This window comes from Corvus moneduloides, chromosome 3 (assembly GCF_009650955.1).
Source record: "Corvus moneduloides isolate bCorMon1 chromosome 3, bCorMon1.pri, whole genome shotgun sequence".
NCBI lineage: Eukaryota > Metazoa > Chordata > Aves > Passeriformes > Corvidae > Corvus > Corvus moneduloides.
Window position 1 is genome coordinate 34,787,466 of NC_045478.1, and position 21,757 is coordinate 34,809,222.

The window sequence follows — 21,757 nt, forward strand, 5'->3', positions numbered from 1 at the left end:
TCTCCAAAACATTTACCTAAGGGGACACATTATCTCAGTCTTTAGAAAATCTGGGTACCTTTCACTGTTATATTTCAATGACTGAAATGAAGTTAAAACCACCGTGTCAACTGCGCTCCTTCAGGATTTCAGTCTCTGTGAGACTGGCTCAAACAAGTAATGACCATGGCAGATAATGATCAACCAGTAAGTTACTTCCTCTTTGTTCACTGACCCATAACTGAAGTGACCGAAAATCACCCTCCCAGAAAATGGTATCAAAAAGGCTGGTTCAGCTGGTTTTCATCCAACTGGCTGTTTATGTTTAAGTCTTTGCAGCAGTATATTTATTTTTGGAAAGAAAGGACACTTGCTTTGATTTTGCAAATGTGTATCACTATTTTTTAATCAGTTCAATTGTACCTGAGTAGCATGTTTTTGCACTTAAACATATTGTGCAGAGACTTGCATCAAGGAAAACAATAAAAGGAATTGTAACAATTCTTGTTTCCAGTTTCTATAGATGTTTCTACAGTTACTTCTATCCAGTTTCAGAGTCTTGGTGTTAATTTCAGTCACTATTAGTAACTATTTAAACAAGAAGACATTTCTTTATGAGGCTTTGGAGGTTTATTTTAATGTCAGATATCAGAAGACAGTGACCTGTTTCAACAGATTAAAAACCATGATTTAAAATGAGATGCTGCCATATTGGGTGTGTCTGAGACAAGGTTCATTTTCCCCATTGCAGCCCTCATAGTGCTGTGTGTTGTAGGGGTATCTAGAAAGGAGCTGATAACACAGCACCAGTGCTGTCCCTCCAAAACTCCCTCTGCTGCACCCAGTAGACTGGGGGTAGGCAAGATCTTGGAAGGGGACATACCCAGGACAGCTGACTCAAAGTAACGAAAGGGATATCCATACCATAGGACATGTGCTCAGCAATAAAGGCTGAGAGAAGGGTAAGGAGGGGAGTCCATCAGTACAGCATGTGTCTTCCAAAGCAACTGCTATTCATACTAAAGCCCTACCTGTGAAGTGGCTGGATATCACCTACTGATGGGAAGTACAGAAGAAATATTTTGATTTTCCTTTGCTTCCATGTACATCCTTTGCTTTTGCTTTATTAAACTGCCTTTACCTTCAATCATGACTTTTTCTGCTTATTTTCTCCACTTGCATCCTGCCAAGGAGGGAGGAAATAGGATGGCTTAGAAGGCACTTGGCACCCAGCCCAAGTCAACCATCAAAACTATCAAATATTTTTAGCATCTTTCAGAATTAAAGGCGCATTTACCCTTATAATTTTTGTAACACTATTTTTGGTAGCATTTTTAACTAGGACATTAGAGAACTCACTACCAAGCATGACTGCTTACTTTTTTTTCTCTCTTTGAAATAGTTAGCAGACTGTTCAATGTGCTAATCATCATGCAAGAAACTTTAGCTTCTAAATGATCCTAGAAATCAAAAATCAAACTAGGGAAAAATAATGAAGAGGATGGGAAATTTTCCAATGTACAGATTTACCCTGTAGGTTTTGTGGAAACTCAAAATTATTTTATGATCTTATTATTTCTTTGTTTTAAATTGAAAATACAAATCCATGCTTTATCATTTGTTCGTTTTAGTTTGAACTGTTTTAGTCACCTAGCAATCCAATGTTCATGATTTTCTGATATTAATAACTCAATAATTCCTTTAAAGGATTTGCTTTGAAATTTCACTGTCTAAGCCCTTATAAAAGTCCAATTTGAGTGGCATTTATGATTTTATAGTGGAGGACCTGTCAGTTTTTGAATTATAAAGTTTTATTTTCAAGGAAATTTATGTCATCCTTTAATTCCTTCAGAGAAAACAGAATGATTTTTTTAGAGTTTCTCATATTTGACAGGATTTTGCAAGGTTTCTGTGAGCTACTTAGATATTTCACAGGGGCTTTCTTAGTCTTCTGGTGCAAGCTTACTGCATTTAAGTCATGCAACTGTAATTTAAGCATAGAAAATCAGTATGGGATGACATTTGACACAGTACTCACCAGCAACTCTTTCAGTTACAAATGGTGTAGTATCTTTATTTGTGAGTTCTGTTAGAAAAATATAAATACTCTCTCCTGGAAACATGCGAAGAATTTAGGTTTGAGGAAGAGTGGTTTGGACACATGTCAAAACCTACTCTATTTAATTTACAATCAATTTAGCTAAGCACCCAGTTTTTCAAAACTGAATTAGCATCTCTGATGCATAAGTATATATCTTTGGAAAATATAAATTCTGATGTTGTGTATGGCTGCAGCCTGATTTACAGCTGTCATTTCACCAAAGATGGAGAAAAAAACCATTGCATAATTCCAACCCATCAAAATAAGTCCTCCAGCAAAAAAGTGAAGTAAGACTCTGTAAAATTTAGTTGATAAGCTTTGAGGGTAATATAAATGGAAAGAAGCCACTTCTGAAAAAGGCTAATTAATGAAAACCAACTTCTCTTTGATGTCTCCAAATTCTTTGTTGCTTCAAGTTCTCTGTCAGCTTTATTGAACTCCTCCCTTTTGCTTTATTGAAGACAGTTTCTTCATCTTACAGTCTTTCTTACTCTTACTGTCTAAATTTAAAAGGGTTTGGTATTTTCTGCTAATGGAGTGTCCAATGGCTATCAGGTGACCTATTTCCTGTGGATAATTAGCTGAAATCATCTTGAGTATGATAAGTAACACTTGGAAGGAGATATGGTTTAAAAATATTACTTATTTTAGCAAAGACTATGTGTATAAATTGCATTTTTGCTTTGAACATAACAGACAAGAAAACCTAGTGGATGATCTTGGAAACAAATATTAACACACTGAAGAAGGCTAACCAAATGAACATCTATGAAAGCATCTAGGTTAAAAAAAACTGGCAAAACTTCAGTCCAAGTTAGTTGCTAATTAGTATTTTTCTTAATCACATGGGTCAAATAGGTTAACTCACCTTATTAGGTAGTGTGCTGGTTTGGACAAATTTGGAGGAAAATATCCTCTGATAAAAGCCAGGTTACAACCACCCCTCCCCCACCAGGTTCAGGAAAAAGAAATTTTCCTCAGACAAAAGTGAAAGAGATAAAAAGCTATTTATTTAACAAACACACAGGAAAAGGATAATAATGCTAAATAATAAAACCTCTTCCTGTGGAGAGAAACGTGGGAAGATTTCAGAGTCCTTCTGTGGGTGTGGTCTCTCTCCTCCTCCTCGGAGCTGGGTTGTGGGCCCACCTCCGGGGCCTCGGCGGAAAATTCTCCCAATGTGTTCTGATATTGAAACAGTCCAGAAGAGAAGAAGGGAACAACCAAAGTCCCAGGAAAACAAAGTTCTGCTCTCCGTCTCCCTATGGAGAAAAGGAGCTCGAAAAGCAAGAAGAGTGCTTCCTCCGCTCTTGCTGCTGCAGCAGGAGAAAGCAGAGGAGTGTATGTATCTGTGTCCTTGAACAACTGTTTTGAAAAGTTCGCTCGGTTTTTTTTCCCTTCCCCCTCTCAGGCTCAGTTTAAAGGCACAGAAAGGTACAAAATTAATTTCTGGGCATAGAGCAGCAATAGGGGATATACATCATAAAGTCACCCCAGGACAGGTAGGGTGCTAGTAAAGAAACTGGAGACAGAAGTTTAGTTCCCTTACTCTGTGGTTGATTTCCTGTGTCACTCTGTTCAATAAAATTGAAGCAATGGCACTTTCTTACCAAAGAGATACAAGCAAAATAGAAGGATCATAGAATCATAAGATTATAAAATAGTTTCAGTTGGAAGGGACCTTAAAGATCAACCAGTTCCAACCCCCTGCCATTTGCTGGGACACCCCTCACTAGACCAGGTTGCTCAGAGCCTCATCCAACTTGACTTTGATGGGGCATCTTCAACTTGCCTGGGCAACCTGTTCCAGTGCCTCACCACCCTCACAGTAAAGAACTTCCTCCTAATATCTAATCTAAGCCTACTCTCTTTTAGTTTGAAACCATTCCCCCTTGTCCAATTAACACAAGCCCTTATAAAATGTCTCTCTCCGTCTTTCTTGTAGACTCTCTTCAGGTACTGGAAGGCTGCAATTAGGTCACCTCAAAGTGTTCTTTTTTCCAGACTGAATAAACCAAATTATTTCAGCCTTTCCTCATAGGAGAAATGCTCCATCCCTCTAATCATCTTGGTGGCCTCCCCCGGGATTGCTTCAATAGGTCCATGTCTTCCTTATCCTGAGGACCCCAGACCTGGACTCTCTACAGGAAAATAATACTGACCAGGAATGAAGGATGGTCATTTATGGCAGTAATGAAGAGCTCAACAGTGTCTGCAAGCTGAAACAGCACAAAATGGAGAAAGTACGTGCCAGCAAGTAAACTCTAAAGAACATTTTAACAGCCTTTCCCACTGCACTATATGAGAGCTAAAACTGGGCTAGATAGATCCTTGGTCTCACCGAGGTTTTCATTATCTTTCCAACAATTGTATGATTCCCTCTTTGGTGTTACTTGCTACTTGACTTAGTAGTTAGAGAGACCCAGGTGAAATGTATTGATTGACAGTCTAAGGAATGATCAGTGGGACATTGGGACCATCTCTTTGGCTCACTATTGACTTTAAACTGAACTAACTCCCAGAGCATTCAGGCAGTCTATCTGATCTGTTTTCCACAAATAAAATATAAGTAGCAAGGACAAGTTCATGAATACTGTAGAACAAGTATTAGCAGAACAACTTAGCCCTGAAAACAAGTGTAGAAGTAATTCCTTATGAGGAAGAGAGGGTTTCTTAGCATATGAAGAAACACCAGTGGCAGCAAAGGTTTCTTTGAATTTTGACAGTACTTCAAAAACTCTGGACAGTCTGAAGCATTTAAAAGCTGAAGTATCTAAATGTCTAAGACATTTAGTAGCAAGGAACAGTGTTCTGAGGGCTACATAAATGAATATTTCAAATGAGGAAACAAAGGGGAAAACATATTTTTTACTTTTTTATAGAACCTCACTTGCAATGGCCACAATTCTGCTTGAGAAGGTATTTAATTTCTATTATGCCATTTAGAGGTTTAGGAACATGATCTATTGTGCCAATATGGCTCATGTTTGTCCGCTACTCAACTCTAAATTTTTATCAAAGTGTAGTAAAAATCCAGTCTGGCTGATTCTGAGGAATGGAATATAAGCCAACATATTTCTGAATACTTTGAATAATGTTTAGGTTGCCCTTTTACACTCCAATTCATGTCGCTTTTATCTTGACATATACCTGCCTTTGGCATGTTTGAAGAAATCTGGTTTTGAAATAATCAAGTCATGCATCTTAGAACTGCCTGCCCTGGTCACTAATGTGCCACATTGCATATTTATTGACAGCCACATTTTCTCTTGAGAGAATTATATTCATATATGCATGGCTCTCAATGTATTCATGCACTTATCTGTGTGTAGGATATGGGAATAAAGCATAAATAAAATATTAGAGTTGAAGAAGAAATAAAAATTATGAAAGCTATTGGAAAACAGCTTCTCTCCAAATTCAAGGTGCATGGGAATGCAAGAGGATCATCTCCATAAACACATTTCTTCATCCAGTTTCACCTTAGGTTCTCACAGATCAGTGCAGAGCAACACTTCTGATTAAACTTCAATTTAATTTTCTTACAGACCTTAAGGAAATAATATATAAAGCATATATATCAACCATCACATGCACCCCACAGAACTCATATTTCTTTATTCTCAGACATGAACTATCCAAGTAACCTACATAAGAATTTCACTCTGCTGATTTGCTGTTCTTTCTTTCATTGTTTCCCAAATCCTTGAGACATGAAGTTATATAGTCAATCAAGCTTACAGGAGAGAGCAAATGAATGTCACAGTTGAAATGAAGAACTGTGCATTTATTTTACATAACATAACTGAAAGATCAAACAGTGAATTATTTCAACAAAAGTCTAGAATTTAGTTAGAACTAAACTAAACAGAATTTAGTTAGAAGTGAATTTAGTTCATTTTATGATCTATACTTATACAGTAGTTTCCACAGATTTAAATGAAGTGTCCTTCCCTTTACTATTAAAGGGTTTTAGTGTTGTTGCAAGTCATAACAACTATGTCTAGTCCCAAAATTACACACATAATAAAATATAGGTTTCATTATAGCCAATTCCTTTTAATCACTTGTTTTCTTCATAATTACAGGGTTTGGCAATCCTGATTTCATTCTGGTTTTGTTTTTTGGAGGGTTTTTTTTTGGGGGGGGGGGGCGTTGTTTTGGGGTTTTTTTAAGCTTTTTTTTTTTTAATGTTTTCTACTCATTCAGCAGAAACGTGATTAAAGATAACATGGATATTTTGGCAGATGGGTGATTACCTCTTAAAACCTCCTATGGAATTGATATTTGTAGCAACTTATGGGCACATGCAATTTTCTCCCCTTAAAATATGCACAGCCCAATCTTTCCAGTTCTAATGTGCAACCTGAGTCCCACATACGGACTTTCAGCTTTCTGGACAGCTGCATCAGGACATAACTTGTACAGACTGATTTGAATTTTAAATTGTATCACTTGAGCCACATCATGCAACTTTTAAATGGCATCTTCATTTGTACCTGCTGGTGCTCACATTTGTATATCACCACCGTTTTATATCAGGCACAGAAACCATGGTAATGTGACCCTCTCATGCTGCAGCAGATGCTCTTCTCTGAAGCAACAGCCCAGCTGCTGGGAGAAAGGATTTATGTCAGTCCACAGCCCTTCCCTGATGAGTGCCTGGAGCCACAGGAAGCCCAGGTTAAGAGTTTTGAAGCAGCTACAATATTGATTACAGCTACCTCTGTCTGTTAGAATTATCTACAACCCATCAGCTGTAAAGGGTTTTTCTGAGTGAAGGAGAGTTTCATGTAAAGGAAACAAAGTTTTATCTTTGGAAGCCGCTTGTTATAGTTGAAACATATTCACCAGATAAATAAAAATTACTTTCTCTGCCTCTTTAGCACAACGTGGTCACCTTGTAATTTGTGTTCATATCTATCCATCTGTCTAAAAGCATGTATATATATATGCATATATATATTTGCATATGTATACCTCTATAAATGACCTATTCTATTTCTACAGCATTTGCATTAGAAATTCATTTTACTAGTCTAAAACACTGAAGTTTTTCTGAGTGTTTTTTTCTCCTCCAATCTTCTTTACATAGTTGCCAGATACAAGGAATTCTGGGCTTCAAGAATCTACATTTTTAATATTAACATGAAGTCTACATTTCACACCAGAAAAAAATGAATTAATAATGGTTTAAGCTTGTTAAATTCAGTGGGACATATTTACAATTAGAGCAAACTGACAAAACTCCTTTTAAGTGAATGAAATGGTGACAATTTACATGGCTGAGCAGACAGCAGTCCCTCTCCTCACCTACAAGAGCAGTACAGTATGGTAGTTTTGAGGAGAGACATTAGCATAACTCTGAAGACTAAACTGGACAGCACAGCCGATAAGAATAGATTTATTACACACTACTAACATGTGCAGCCAGCCTGACATGCCAGTGCATGACCATGATAGTGCCACAATATAGCAGAGGTCCACAAAACAGCTTCCATGTTGCCATGCAGTGCAAAGATCATGGATCCTTTTCAGTAGGAGACTTCTCAGCACCACTGCCAAGGATCCTCAGAGGAATGAAACTGGCAAAGGCAGGTGCCATGGGGGAGATTCTTGCATGAATCAAAAGTCTTACTTGTGTGTAAGACTGCCAGACCACATGTTATTTCCTCCAGTGTAGATCAGAGCATGTATGTGCACACATAGCTAACAACCTCCAAAAACTCTCCTGTGATTTTATATATGGAATACTAAAATTTTTACAAAATACAGATAATAGCTACTCTAACCAGTTTATGTCCAATAACTCAGTAGTCAGAGGGCTGGCACACTCATACTCCTTTCACTTCTGTGTCACTTAAAGCCCACCTCTCTCACCCTGCAGCCCACTTCACCAGGTTACAGTCTATCTTCAGGTGGTCAGGGAGAATGTCAGAGCAGAATACTGTGGTGTGGTTTGGTTTGGTTTGGTTTGGTTTGAAGGAACTTCTAGAGGGTGTCTAGTCAGTCCTATGTTCCACTTCAAGTAAGACAATCACCAAGACAACACAGCTATTACAGCTCTTCCACCAAATGAATGACTCTTTGGCTGAGACAGCACAGGATCACAGAATCATTAGGAATCACTGGAAAAGACCTCTACGATCATTAAGTCCAACCATTCATTCAACATGGCCAAGTCCAACACTAAACCACGTCATGTGGTATCATATATAACCCCTCACATGAAGGTAATTTGGTTTCTTATCTGAAAATACGGCAAACTTCAGTTGCCTCTAAAGAAAAATACATGCTATTTGGACCAGGGAATCAAAACAAGAGCCCTTGTATTCCTGCCTGGTAATTACTCTTCCACCATATTAAAGCTCCCTGTAGCCTAAACACTATTTAATTTCACCCAAAGCAGAGCATTTTTGGCAAAAGAAATTGAGACAAAACTCTTCCAGACCATCACTGTGATTGGTGGGTGCAATGCTTCTTTGGGAAACAAAGTGCAAACTACCTCAAGAAGAAAGAATTTACTCTGTATCCTTTAAGCTCTGAGCTGGTTAGACAGGCGAGGTGCTAGAAGAAATAGCACAACCACTGCATCTCAAGTGGGCACCTGGCCTTTCTAGTGAGTGAAGTCAGTATGTTCCAAGAAATGAAACTCCTTTCATTGAAACTTATGCCTGACCCAGCTGAGTCAATAGAAGGAAATGGACATTGTAACCCATGATTCAGCTGACCCCTCATGCTTGCACAGAGGAATGTTAATCAAAATTCCTCAGGATTCAATCACAATAATGTGGATATTTTAATGCACTCAATTTTCTCTATTATGAGGTAGTTAGCAAGGACTGCTCACATGTTCTTTGGTTAAAGTTCTGTGTAGAGAAGTGTAACCTAAATTTTTATACTCTAGGACAGCTATATCATAGCAATTACCTGTTTACCTCTCTGCCTTTTTATAAACTTCATGAAGAAAATCTTGTGGAATTACAAAAAAAAGTAGTAAATTAAATGAAAGCTCTTTATATGTTTTTACTTTAATTCTTCTTTCTTCTCAGATATCTGTTGCAGCATACAAGGAAAGTCTTGCAACACTGTTTTGTTACTCTCAGATAAATGATGAAATGTGGAAATTATCTGCTATATTGTCACATTAATTTTTAAGTATTATTCTGATTACTTGCTAACATGCTTTTACTGTTTTTCTTACCTAGAGGCATGAGAATCTTTCAGTATTGATTTCCAGACTCTGAAATTCTTTGAGGGAAAGGTTTGATCTTTCCTTAGTATATACTGTATAGAAAGGAATGGAATCCGTTGTCAGTAATTTTATGTAACTGATGACAAAGCACTGTAAAGTATCACTTCATAATTGATGGTACAATGCCTATAAACAGTAGCAAGTTTTTTAGTTTCCCTGTTCTCCTCATATCATGTCTAACTTTTTATATTGCTTTTATAGAACAAGGTTTTCCTTGCATCAGACGCTGAAACGTGATCCTTTTTTTCCTGATGGTAATGCTTTGTTTCTGAACAGAAAAAAAGATGTCATTGCATAACTCACTGAACATCCTGAATCAGATGACTTGTTTAGAATTGCAGATTATGCTCAAAGGGACTGCTTGAGCCATATTGGTTCCATCAGAATTACATACAAAATAGAGCCATCATGAACACATTATAATCTGTTTTGAAAACAGCTTGATGCTGAGTAATGAAGAATTATTATGCCATATTTTAATTCAAAATTTTAATAATTTTTTTAAAGTAAATATAGCACTGTAACCCATGAAAAAAAGGCTCAAATGATAAGATTATGATGCTTCTGCTCATGATTTTCACATGCTTTTCTCAGAATAGTGTACCTCTTGCCCCACATCAGCTAAACCAAATTGCAGCTATGATAGTTGAGACAGCGTTTTTCATATGTGTTTTCAGACACTTCCAGTTCTCAGGTAAATAGACATGCATTAAAATATAAAGATGTCTTATAAATTCTGACAGACCATAGTTCACCAAATGAAAATATATTCTTCCATTCTCAAACTGTTGTAGATACTGTAACCATCCGGTAAGAGCAGGGCATGCCTGTTTGACAGTAGTATAATCCATTTACTTTTAACAACTGATTGAAGACTGTGTTTTTTGGGTTTATTCTTAGTTGACCACTCAGTTGTTTAAAATTATTCAGCATGTGGATTGGTTAAATACTGAGAACTCATGACCTCTAATGTGATTAAACACCTCACTGCTTTTAATTATTAACAAAAGCAGCTAATTATTTTGTATGACCTTTTGCCACAAAGATATCCTTTGACTGTTCTTGAGATCAAAAGACATATTCATAAAAAGATCAAAGGAATTTCTGTGCAACTAGTAGAATCAGCTTCCTTCACAAACTACAGACTGCTTATTTCAAACTGAAACTTCATTTCACTGTTGTCTGACTTGAGATTACATACAGTGCTTATCATCCCGTGTTTGGATAGCTTATTTTTTATTTATTGGATATAACATGAATTTGCACCGTGCACCAATACATGTGCACATACACATTGTTCATTTATGAAAAAAGTAATGTTAGATTATGTTGCTTGGACGTCACAAAGAAATTCTGCACTGAAAAGGTGGTCAGACATTGGAATGGGCAGCCAACGGAGGTGGCGGAAGCACCATCCCTGGAGGTGTTCAAAAAAATAACTGGATGTGGCACTCAGTGCCATGGTCTAATTAACAGGGCACTGATCAAAGACTGGACGTGATGATCTTGAAACTCTTTTCCAACCTTAATGATTCTATGATTCTATGTAATCACTGGGAATACTCACTGAATAAAGTTAATGCAAATTCTATACATTATTTTGGAAAATTTTTCTTCAATAGAACAGGAACACACATCTCAGCGATTCTGCAGTTGATTGTGTCCAGATTTTGCTGCTTTCAGATGAATAAAAAACTCATTAGAGATGCTCTGTTAATGGTGGCAGTACACCTGATTTTTTTCACCTTGAAAATATTGGGATGCTTCAACTTACCTTAAAAGCAAAACTAAAAAATGTACTAAGTTGTATCTTGGTTGGTATTCTGAAAGCTGTGCACAGTTACTTTGCAAACTCAAGAAAAATTTCTTCTAACTACTGCTAGCTCCAAATTAAAAAAAAAAAAAGGAGCTGCTCATCTAAAACTGAATTTATACAGCTCTTCTTTTTTTTTTAATGTAGTTCAAGTGCAAAACAATAAAGTGAAAAACATCCCTGCAGGCAGCTGCCTAGTGGTAGAAGGCCTCAGGATTTTTAGGTGTCTCTCAATAAGCCTCCAATTGCAAGCAGAACTGGTACTCTTAGAAAAAGCAAAGCCACTTTCTTTTTTAGAAGAGTAGTAATGTTGTCCCTGCCTAATTCTGCTTTTTAGATTCAGCTCTCTATACAGATGACAGGTTTGCAGGTAAAAGCACTGATGTCTCTGAATTTTTTCTGTCTCAGTTGAGAAGATATGAAAATATGGACGTTCCAGTCTACATAATGAGTGTCCAGTTTGCAAAGCATCTGCATCACTTATATGCACAAAAGATACACAGAAAATTATAAAGTGTAGCTGCTGATATGTCACTCCAATAGAAGACTGGAGAATGTTTAGCTATTTTTTCCCCCCTGGGTTTCACTGAGAAATAAGTAGTGCTGTCAGAATGAAAATGCTCTCTAACTTATTCTGTCTAATTTGTTTTTATCATTTGAAGTCTAAAATGAAAAGTTCCAGTGTTAACAGTTCTCCATAGTTGGGAAGGTAAATTTTTCAAAATAAAAAAAAAAGAAAGTGTGTATTAGCTCAGAAGTTTTTCACTATGTGTACTGATGAAAAATAGTTTTTTGAAGAAAAGAACATGATAAAAACAGTGCTGCTTAGATTAGCCAAGAAATGGGGATGAGGGTTTTAAAAGTATGTATTGTTTGTCACATCTGAATACTTCTGTGTTCAGAAAGATTGCCCCCCACTACTTAAAAACTTGATGTATTGTGATAAGCCTAACTGCACCTAATGCATCTGACTTCATTACTCATTTCTTATCTCTTCTCCTGTCCTCCACCTCAGCCTCCTCAACCGAGTATTAATAAAAATTTCTTCGGGCTGTCAAGCATTAGAACAGGCTGCCTGGGGAAGTGGTGGAGTCACCATCCCAGGAAGTATTTAAAAGAAATGTAGATGTGGCACTGAGTGACATGGTTGAGTGGTGGACTTGGAAGTACTCAGTTAATGGTTGGAATCGATGATCCTAAGAGTCTTTTCCACCAAAATGATTCTGTGATTCTATGCCTCTATAGACACCATTTCTGACCAACAAGCCTTAACACAGCCTTTTCAGCACAGTTTGTGTAATTTTTCATAGAAAGGTAATTTCTTAACTGGCGAGCTTGGCTCACAGTGTTTCCACTAAAAGGCAGCTTCTATTTCCAATGCAGTATTTTAAAAAAATACTGTTCTAAAGTTTCATTATCCCATTTCCTCTTAAGATACTGTGCTGATTTTGGCTGGGATAGAGTTAATTTTCTGCACAGTGGCTAGTATGGGGCTGTATCTTAGGTAAAAAAAAGTTTAAAGAGACCTGAGTTAATCAGCAAAACACTTTGAGAGGCCCTCATGCAATTTATAGCAGTAAGAAGTGTAAAAGCGTGGGGGGGGTCGTCCCAGGTGATGGTGAGCTCTGCCACCTGGACCCTCGGCAGGCCCAGCGTGCGGCCGGAGTCCAGGGCTGGGACAGGCACGGCATGCTCGCTAAAAGCCTGCCCACAGCTCCGCTCCCTTCCTTCCCTGGCGGAAGCACCAGGGGCCTTCAGATGTCTCCTGCGCAATTCCACGGCCTCCCCCTTCCTGCACCTTCCCGACTGAGGCGGCCTTTGCAAAAAGCTGGCCCTCCCTCTCATTCCAGCCCCGGAGCGGGAGGCGAGGCCGCGAGTGCGCGGACTCTGCCAACTCCCCAGGGAGCACCCGTGTTCGGCCGACATAAACGCGAGTGGGACGCGGAGGGCCCGCACCCAGGAGCTCCCAGCACCGCGCCGCGGGGCCGGGGCTGTGCCTGACCCCAGCGGGGAGAGATCCCGGCCCGGCCCCAGGCCATGGACCCGGGGCGCGGCCCCCGCGGCGCGGCCGCTGCTGCAGGTGGGTGGGAGCCCGAGGCCGTCAGGGCTTCCCGGAGGCCCGGGGAGGCTGGGAGGGAGGTTGGGAGAGGGCTCCGACCCCGCGGTGTCAGTGGCCTTTGGGGATATCCCCCATGTGCAAGCCCTGTGCCCAGGGGTGCGGTATGGGGGCTGCGTCAGACAGCCCCCTGCTTCTCCTGGTTCTCCCGGAACAGCCCCCTGGTTCCCCTGGTTCTCCTGGGACACCTGCCTCGCCTCCGTGCGGGAGGCCTTACGTGATCCAAGAGTGGTTTCCTGAGGAAAAGTTGAGTTTATTTGGAAGGAAATGGGAGCCTTCCCGTGAAAGTTGCACTGCTTTGGTCATTAATGATGAAGAATATCAGCTATGAATTACTTGTCTCTATTTTTATATATTACAAATGTGAAGTCTTTTCCTGTCCATTTCACCTAATTCACACTATTGTTGTGAAGTTTTGTTGGATGAATTCTGGGATTCAATTAATGTTGTTAATGCTCTGCCTGTTAAAAAAAGATTACATGAATATGCAGATATAACAGAATACAAAAGAATTATCAAAGTTACCAATATTTTTAGCTGATTATTTCTAATGTCAGTGAATGGAAATGATAGTTTCTGATGACTCTGACCTTAGGAATACAGAAATCATAGGGCTTAATCACTTGCATTTCTCTCATTGACTGATGGAAGAAAGTAATGATTAATTTTGTCTTATCACAGAAATGCCTGGAGTTCTAGTTCCTTAAAAATCGTCTAGTTCCAACCCTCCTGCCGTGGGCAGGGACACCTACTAGACCAGGTTGCTAAAAATCCCATCCAGCCTGGTCTTGAGCAGTTCTAGGGATGGCGTTTAACCCCAGCTGGCAACTAAGTACCACACAGCCTTTTGTTCAGTTCCCCCACCCCAGTGGGGATAGTCATAAAGAAAAGATAAACCTAATGGGTTGAGATAAGAACAATCTAATAATTGAAATAAAATATTATAATAGTGATACTAAGTATGCAGATAGTATGATTAATAGGAGGAATTGTTATAACGAAAGGGAGAGACAGTAACAGAACCCAAGAGAAACAAGTGGTGAACATCATTGCTCACCTCCTGTTGACCAATGCCCAGCCCATTTCTGAACAGAGATCATCCCCCCACTATCCCAGTATTCCTTTGGCCAGTTTGGGTCACCTGTCCTGGCCTTGCTCTCCTCCCAGCTTTCAGTTCAGCTCCTCAGTAGCAGAGCATGAGACATTATAAAGTCCTTGACTGAGGGTAAACACTACATGGCAACAGCCAAAACACCAGGATGTTATCAACATCATTCTCATACTAAATCCAAAACCCACCAGCATTGTACCAGCTACTAAGAAGAAAATGTCCCACCTAAAACCAGGGCATGCATCCACAGCTTCTCTAGGCAATCTGTTCCAGTGTCTCATCACCCTCACAGTAAAGAATTTCTTCCTAATAGCTAATCTAAATCTGCCCTCTTTCAGTTTAAAGTAATTTCCCCTTGTCTTGCCCTTGTAAAAAGTCCTTCTTCAGCTTTCTTGTAAGCCCGCTTCAGGTGCTGAAGGGCACCCTGGAGCATTCTCTTCTCCAGGCTTAGCAACCTCAACTCTCTCAATCTGTATTCAAAGGAGAGGTGCTCCAGCCCTCTGATCATTTTCCTGGCTTAGATGTTTTCTTAATCTGAATAAACTAGTAATTGAGCCAAATTAAAGTGTGAAAAGTACTTGTCTATGGACTTGGCTATGAATCCTTGTCAAGTCTCTTCAGTGGTTCACTGTCTTTTGCAACCTCCAGTGCTTCATAAATTAATATTTAGGTAATACATATTTAAATGTGGTTATAGTTATGCTACTATGTATAGTATATGTAGGGCTTCATTCTTTATTGCATACCGTATGCTTCTTAGAGTACTGGATTCCTAGCAGTATTCCCTCTTTTCCTTGCCCTCCGTTACAAACATTTTCTTTCTTCTGAACAATCTCATCTTTCATTCTGCCTATATTAAATTTCTGTAAGAAACCCAAAACTAAAGTGTTGGGGAAGATGAAAGTTTGGTAGGAAAGTTTCGCAGGTATGTAGGCTTGGCAGAAAGATCTTTGAATGTAGAAACTGGGGATGAGATAGAAATGAAAGCAAGTTTTGATATAGAGTAAAAGATGTTTTGCTGAAACACTGATCGATGAGTAACTGAGAAGGCAAAGGTTGGAGATGAGTTGGAAGGAGATTTTTAGGAGTAGGACAAAGGTATGTGACTACAAACAAAGACATGTTTTTCACCAAGTAAATAAGTCTCAAGAAGAGCATAAGTAAATAGAAAACATGTCTTTACCATAAAGAGAGATATGGCAGGCAAACAAGAAATGTTGATGCAGCAAGAAGAAGAAAGGTCTGAGAATTTTCCATTGTAAGCTTAAATTGTAACTTACTTACTCTTGTGATTGGACAATAATGACTGTAATATGGTGATGGTAGTAGTTATGATAGGCTATAGGCAAATGTAAAGGTATTGTGTATGGTGCTTATTGGTTGTTATGTATTAAGATACTCTGCAAAGAAAAGTATAAAATGCTTTGTAACTTGAACAGAAAGCAGCTTCAGGTGTGCCTACAGCTGGAGCTGGCAGCTGTAGGGCTGGCTCTGGATACCCACTCCCTGAAATGCTGTAACTTCACCTATGCAATAAACAGCTTTCAAGAGAGCCACCTGAAGTTCAGACAGCCTTCGTGAAACATTCTCCTATACTAAAGTTTTTAAAATACAGTGGATGCATTACCTCAATGAATCTTGTTCACTGAAAGATACTGATCTTGTAGATTTAAAAACTTGTGGAAACTGAACTGGTCAGGTAAAGGCTGAAAGTGTGAAACTGAAAAGGAAATTATGGTGATATTTTAGTCACTATATTTTAACATGGGAAAAGGAGATATGCAAAATAGTCTTCATATAATGCTCCAAACTCTTGATGATTGCCTTTTCCTGAATTCTGCATTGAAATTCTGCATTCAAAAGCTAATATTGCTAGTCATTGCAATAGGTAAAACTGGGGAGATAAGGGCTGCTTTCTTCTTGTAATTTGGCAGTATATAAAGGCTGGGATTGTTTTCCACAGTCCCTAATGCCAACTGTAAATTTACTCTTTATGTAAATATTATTCGCATATATGAAACTTTGTAAAAGAATAAGGGTTTGAATTTCATGGTCTCGTAAATTTCATCTCATAAAGCTATAATGAAAAGTATGTCCTCAGCTCCCAAACCCAACGAATTTACACCCAGCTGACTAAGTGAGCACAGTTTTGTTTTGGTAGGGGAAGAAATCTGTTCTGACGTAAGAATAGATTAATTTACACCACTAAGTTATACTTTAATTTCTGAACAGCAGGTTTTATAGAATAAATTCCCTTTTCTGGAAACATATTCATGTCTTTCATAGTCAGAATAGTGAAGAGAAACATGGTAATGGTACTGTGTACCAAATTCACTTTATATTGTGACACATGAAAAATGCCTGTTGGAGGAGAAGAAGGAGTGCAAAAGAAAGAACTCTCAGCTTGTAGGGAGAATATATACACAATTTTAAACTACCAGAAAATTCAGGCTTAAATTACTATTTTCAAATGACCTTTTTGAAGAGTGAGGCACAGAAGCTTTTAGGACTCAAACTGATTTTTTGTGCTCATAGAATTCCAAGCATACTTGCTGTTTCTCATGTCCCTACTTTGCACCTGTCTGCTATGTTGTGCATTGAAATATATTCAGAAGGTTATTCTCACAAACTTTTTTCCATGTCCAGATCTAGAATGACAGACTTCTTTTGAGGAGTGCTGCTTTCAGCCTTGCAAAATTTGTCTTGTTAGTGAGGCACCTTAAATAGGTTTTTGAAGGTCTCAGCTTCAGCTGCCTGTGGTGCACCAGCTCATCTCAGTGCAGTTGGCTGCCCACAGTACATGTGTGTGCATCTGATGTAGTCATCTTAACACTCTTTGTAGTCCGTGCGGAGAAACAAATGTTTCTGGGTCATGACTTCACCACAAAATGTACAAATGACTTGGCTTATTTTTAACATTAGAAATCTCTGTTTCTGCCCATTGGTAATAAAAGGAGTCTAGACAGCTAGCTCAGTTGTAGCCATCTAAGCTGTAGGTTTCTGTAATTAAGAGGAGATAAATCCTACATCTAAAATGTTACTGAAATCCTGAGGGATTATGCTTGCTTATGTTCTTAAATTCTCTGAAACGGTTATAATTGAGAAACATTAATAAGCTCTAAAATGTTTTTTCAGCTCATTCATGTTATTTGGATTTGGAGAATTTATAAGACTTGATTTTAGAAGCTAAAATTATTTAAAAGTTAGAGTTTGAAGGAAGAAATCATGCTACATTTAAGTTTCCATGTGCTTTTGACATAAAGTATTTTAAATATTTATTATTTTCAGTATTGTTTTAGTGTTTTGAGTCCATTTGAAAAAAATATGCTGAAGTTATTGTTAGGCTTGTTGTAGGAAAAGCGAGTTCTTCCTCGAGTGTGTCCACATTACATATCTTTGTGTATTATGAGCATAGGTTGTTTAAAGATGACACTGTGGAGTAGCCTTGGTTTAATATACATTTTTACAATAAAAACTGCTTAATTGGAACACTGAAGTGATACTTCAGTTCATCTTGATTATGTAGTTGTCCTATTATCATTGTTTATTATATACACAAATGACGTTGTGCTAGGCGTACCAATTAAATCGAGTTTATTTTATTGTTGCTTAATGTTGTGGCCGTATGTGTCTGAGCTCAGCCCAGTTCTGCTAGAGCACTTGCAGCATTTTGTGCTCCATCATAATGAGTTCATATCTTGATTTCTGTTTTATAAAGCAGATGAGGTTACAAAGATGTGGTTAATTTTTTCGCCTTTATTTGCACTGTGTAATTGACAGACGAGTTGAAGTAAAAATCATGGCAACAAAATGGGTTTTCCCTTTATGTCTTTAAGGACAGATCATACTCTTAAATTTAGAAGAAGAAGCATTTTATTGATATTTAGGGCTGTCTGAGGATTTTTTAGCTGTGTACTAGTGGTGAATGGCAATTTGTTTCTGTCCTGACAAGTCTTCTTATTTTTAAATAAAAATTTCACGTGTGAAGAAAACTGAGCCCTGGAATGGCCTGGAAGTTAAATGAATTACAGTCTATTTTGTGTCTTATGCTATTAATTTTTTAAATTATTTTTAAAATTCAGATGGCAGTGGTCTGAATAACAAATGAGTGTCGTGTTGTAAGCAATAAGGTTTTGTCTATGATATTTGCAGCAGTTTTCTCCATTATTAGCCATGAATTTCGTGGCCAAACTTGGAAGTCATGCCTAAGGTCTATAATTCTTTGACATTAATGAGTATTACTCCAGTGTTGAATTATTTCAAATGAGTTTAGGTTTTTGGTTTGGTTTGAGGTACCCTATAATTTTAAACCATAGCATAATTTAGCTACCTTCTCCTAATTTGTCTGTGACTTGCTTGTTTCCAAGATCAGTCAGAAAATTGTATGTACCACTCAGAAGAGTAAATTATATAAAATTCACCTCCTTTACCCATAAGCACCCCTGAAAGACTTCTTAAAAGCTCCAGAGCTGAGGATTCGCCTGTACAAAACGAGTAGCTCATCTTTTGATGAATGGATGCGGCACACTCTCTGGTTCCTCTTGGCAGGGGAACCCAGAGCTGGCACAGGAAAATCAGTGGACATGGTCCCAGGAGCTGTAGGAAGCTCATCCCAAGATCACTGTGTTTTTTATTCAGGAAGCAGTCTATTTTGATGTGACTGCAAGTTTAACTCTACCTCTTTGTAGGATAATCCTGTTCGGGAGGCCACTTCCTCTAGTTCACATGTACTAATGTGAAGAATAATGAAGGGATCATCTCTATACTTCAGCTACAGAGTGGAAATTATTGTTATCCCTGTCAGCACGTTGTTGACTCTAGTGCAATTCTGGCATGGAGTAAAAAAATAAAAATAGTATCCAGGAGTATTTTTTTTTTCACTTCTTGAGACTTAATTTGGTGTGCAGCAATGAAAACAACTTCTGTGCACTCAGGCTGGGCTGTTCAGTTGTCTGTGGTTAACGGGGGAAAAAAAAGAACCATTGAAGTAAAAGGCAGAAAAGCATCTTCTGACAGCCAGGAGAGTGCTAGAGGAGGAGAGAATGCTTTTGGGCCAGTGGTGGGCTTGGAGAATTGTCCTTGTTTCTTGAAGATGCCACACGTTTGACCTCAGCTTCCAGATTTTGCCAGCATGTTATCAGTATGAAAATGGGGACCACTAACTAGCAAGGTGCAGCCCTCTTGTGGAATTGCAGGTTTTTTGGAAATAGGAGATTTTATAGCATGTTGAAATTACCTTGATGAATAGCCTTTCATGGCTCTAATGAATGTTTTCTTTTTTTTCCTATAATAATGAAATATTTTAATTCTTTATGTTTTTTAACTGATAATATGAAACCTTTGACCTTTGGAATGAAATTAAAGATAGGCAGTTTCAAACCAAGAAGAAAATGAACCAAAAAGGTGATCATCTGAAACTAGTGGGGTGGACATTTTTCCTATTTTGTGGGAATTACTTCCTTTTCACTTTTTGACCATGTCAAAAACAATGTGGGACCTACCAGAAGAGTATCTTGTTGTAGTTAATGGTATAATATGATGTTATGACCTAACTAGAGTGAAACAATGCTGAATGACCAGCATTTGTATATATAAATATATATGTGGCAGGTTTATTTTTGAACAATTTGGTTGGAATGGAAAGGAGGTATATAGCCATTTTGGTTATTATCTGTAGTAACATAACAATATAAAAGCATGAAAATATCACATAAGAAAATATATATGAAAAATAAAGAAGAAGAAAGGATAAGAGTAAATAGTGTAGAGGAAAGATGCCACCACCCGTGGATCCAGCGACCAGACTTGATTGGTGCAATTTCAGTGTCCGAAGTGATGGTTTCAATGTTGATCTGTCAAGGGTGGCAGAAGCTCTTGAAACATAAACTCATAAAAACATAAAACATAAATTCAACTCCCAACTTCAGTGGGAGTTGAATCCCTTCATTATTCTTCACATTAGTACATGTGAACTAGAGGAGCTGGCCCCCCAAACAGGATTAACCTGGAAAGAGGTACAGTTAAACTTGCATGTAAAGACATTCGAAACATCTGCTCAGCTTTGGGTGGGAACACCCAGGTACCTTCCCTGTGGGGGCGGTTTTACACTGTCTGCTGCAACACTGTGGACCATGCACAGTGTTTTGGTGGAAGGCCCCAGAAATGAGTCCGGGGACATTTCGGAGGTCTTTGGCGGTTAAGACCTCTTCTAAGACACGACCCTTGTTGTCAGCGTAGTTGAGCCAGTTACGTCCCGTCAGAAGGGATGAAAACCTTCAGGCCTATGTGGGAATGTTTTGATACCTCCTTGGGGTGGGGCAGGCACAGTTTTACACCTGAGCCAGTTGTGTAAAGGAGGGTTGGTTTGCCATGGTCTTTCTCCAGCGGTGGATGCTCACCTGGGCTGTTCTTGCACAGATCAGAGGTTTTGCTGCCACACACCCAAAAACCTCTCCTCCTCTCCTTCAGCTGGGTGGTGCAAACCTGGCTTCAGCAAGGCACCCGCAGCTTTTGCAAATGGCCAATTCTTTGAGTCATTAACCCTTAACATTTCAGTTTCTCTGTATGAGCTGCTACATCAAATGCAGCTGCAAAACAGGACTGGCATGTTGGTGGATTAGGATAGTGCTTATGAATCAGATTTATCCTGGTTCTTTCTGTTATCCTGTATTCCTGCTTATATCAAAGGTCTTCAATGAATCTTGGACCACATCTCAGTTCCCCTTGGTTATGTTACACAGAGCTATACAGGACAGTTCATCGCTCCTTTTGTAATTATTTCAGCAGGTGAATAATTGCTCAGCAGTCTTCCATGGCTGGGATCTTAGCAGGTCTCAGCACCCTCTCCCTCCATGAGAGCTGGAAGCGTGGAATGTCATTCTTGTGTTGGAAATCTTTAGACTCAGCCCTGTTCGACAGTGTTGTTAACCCACTGTGTTCTCTGAGTACTCTTTCTTCCAATATCCGTTTGTGGATTGAGGGGTTTACACAGGGAACTTGTCACCAGGTGGAATCTGTTGTTAGGGTGCTGAGCCCTGCTTCCAGCAGAGATTGCAAGGCATTACTGGTTCTCTCCTTAACACTGAGTAATCACACGAATGGAGCTTTGGATAATTCTTGAACCTTTCTCTTTCTGTCAGACATTTTGGCATTAGCAGCTAAAATTAGACTGGTGACTCCTTTCCGCTCTTGGCCAGGTACTATTCTCAATCAAGGAAAGTTTCTGGTTTGGTTCTAAAACTTTTTTCTGCCCAACCAGTGGTGTAATTTCTGTGCTGATAGGAGCAAAAATATTATTGATAAAACTCTGTAGCTGCCAATATGCTTTCAGTGGAATATATTTGGTGGTTCAGCACTTCCTGAGAGCAACAGATTGCTGTGCA

The 21,757-nt window shown here is 38.8% G+C and overlaps 1 protein-coding gene across 5 annotated transcripts in view; it reads left to right on the plus strand.

Moving 5' to 3' along the window:
• Positions 1–12,775: 12,775 nt before the first annotated feature.
• The window catches only part of MEI4 (meiotic double-stranded break formation protein 4), an 86,211-nt gene continuing 77,229 nt past the window's right edge, over positions 12,776–21,757 (plus strand). For 3 of the 5 annotated variants that reach the window (XR_004239427.1, XM_032104866.1, XM_032104867.1), the window contains exon 1: positions 12,788–13,228. Coding sequence is in view for 4 of the 5 variants with exons in the window: in XM_032104866.1 (XP_031960757.1) it covers positions 13,186–13,228 (43 nt within the window). In the remaining variant the exon portion in view is untranslated. Of the gene's footprint in view, positions 13,229–21,757 lie in introns of all 5 variants that reach the window. The other 2 variants (XM_032104868.1, XM_032104865.1) reach the window with 2 other exon arrangements.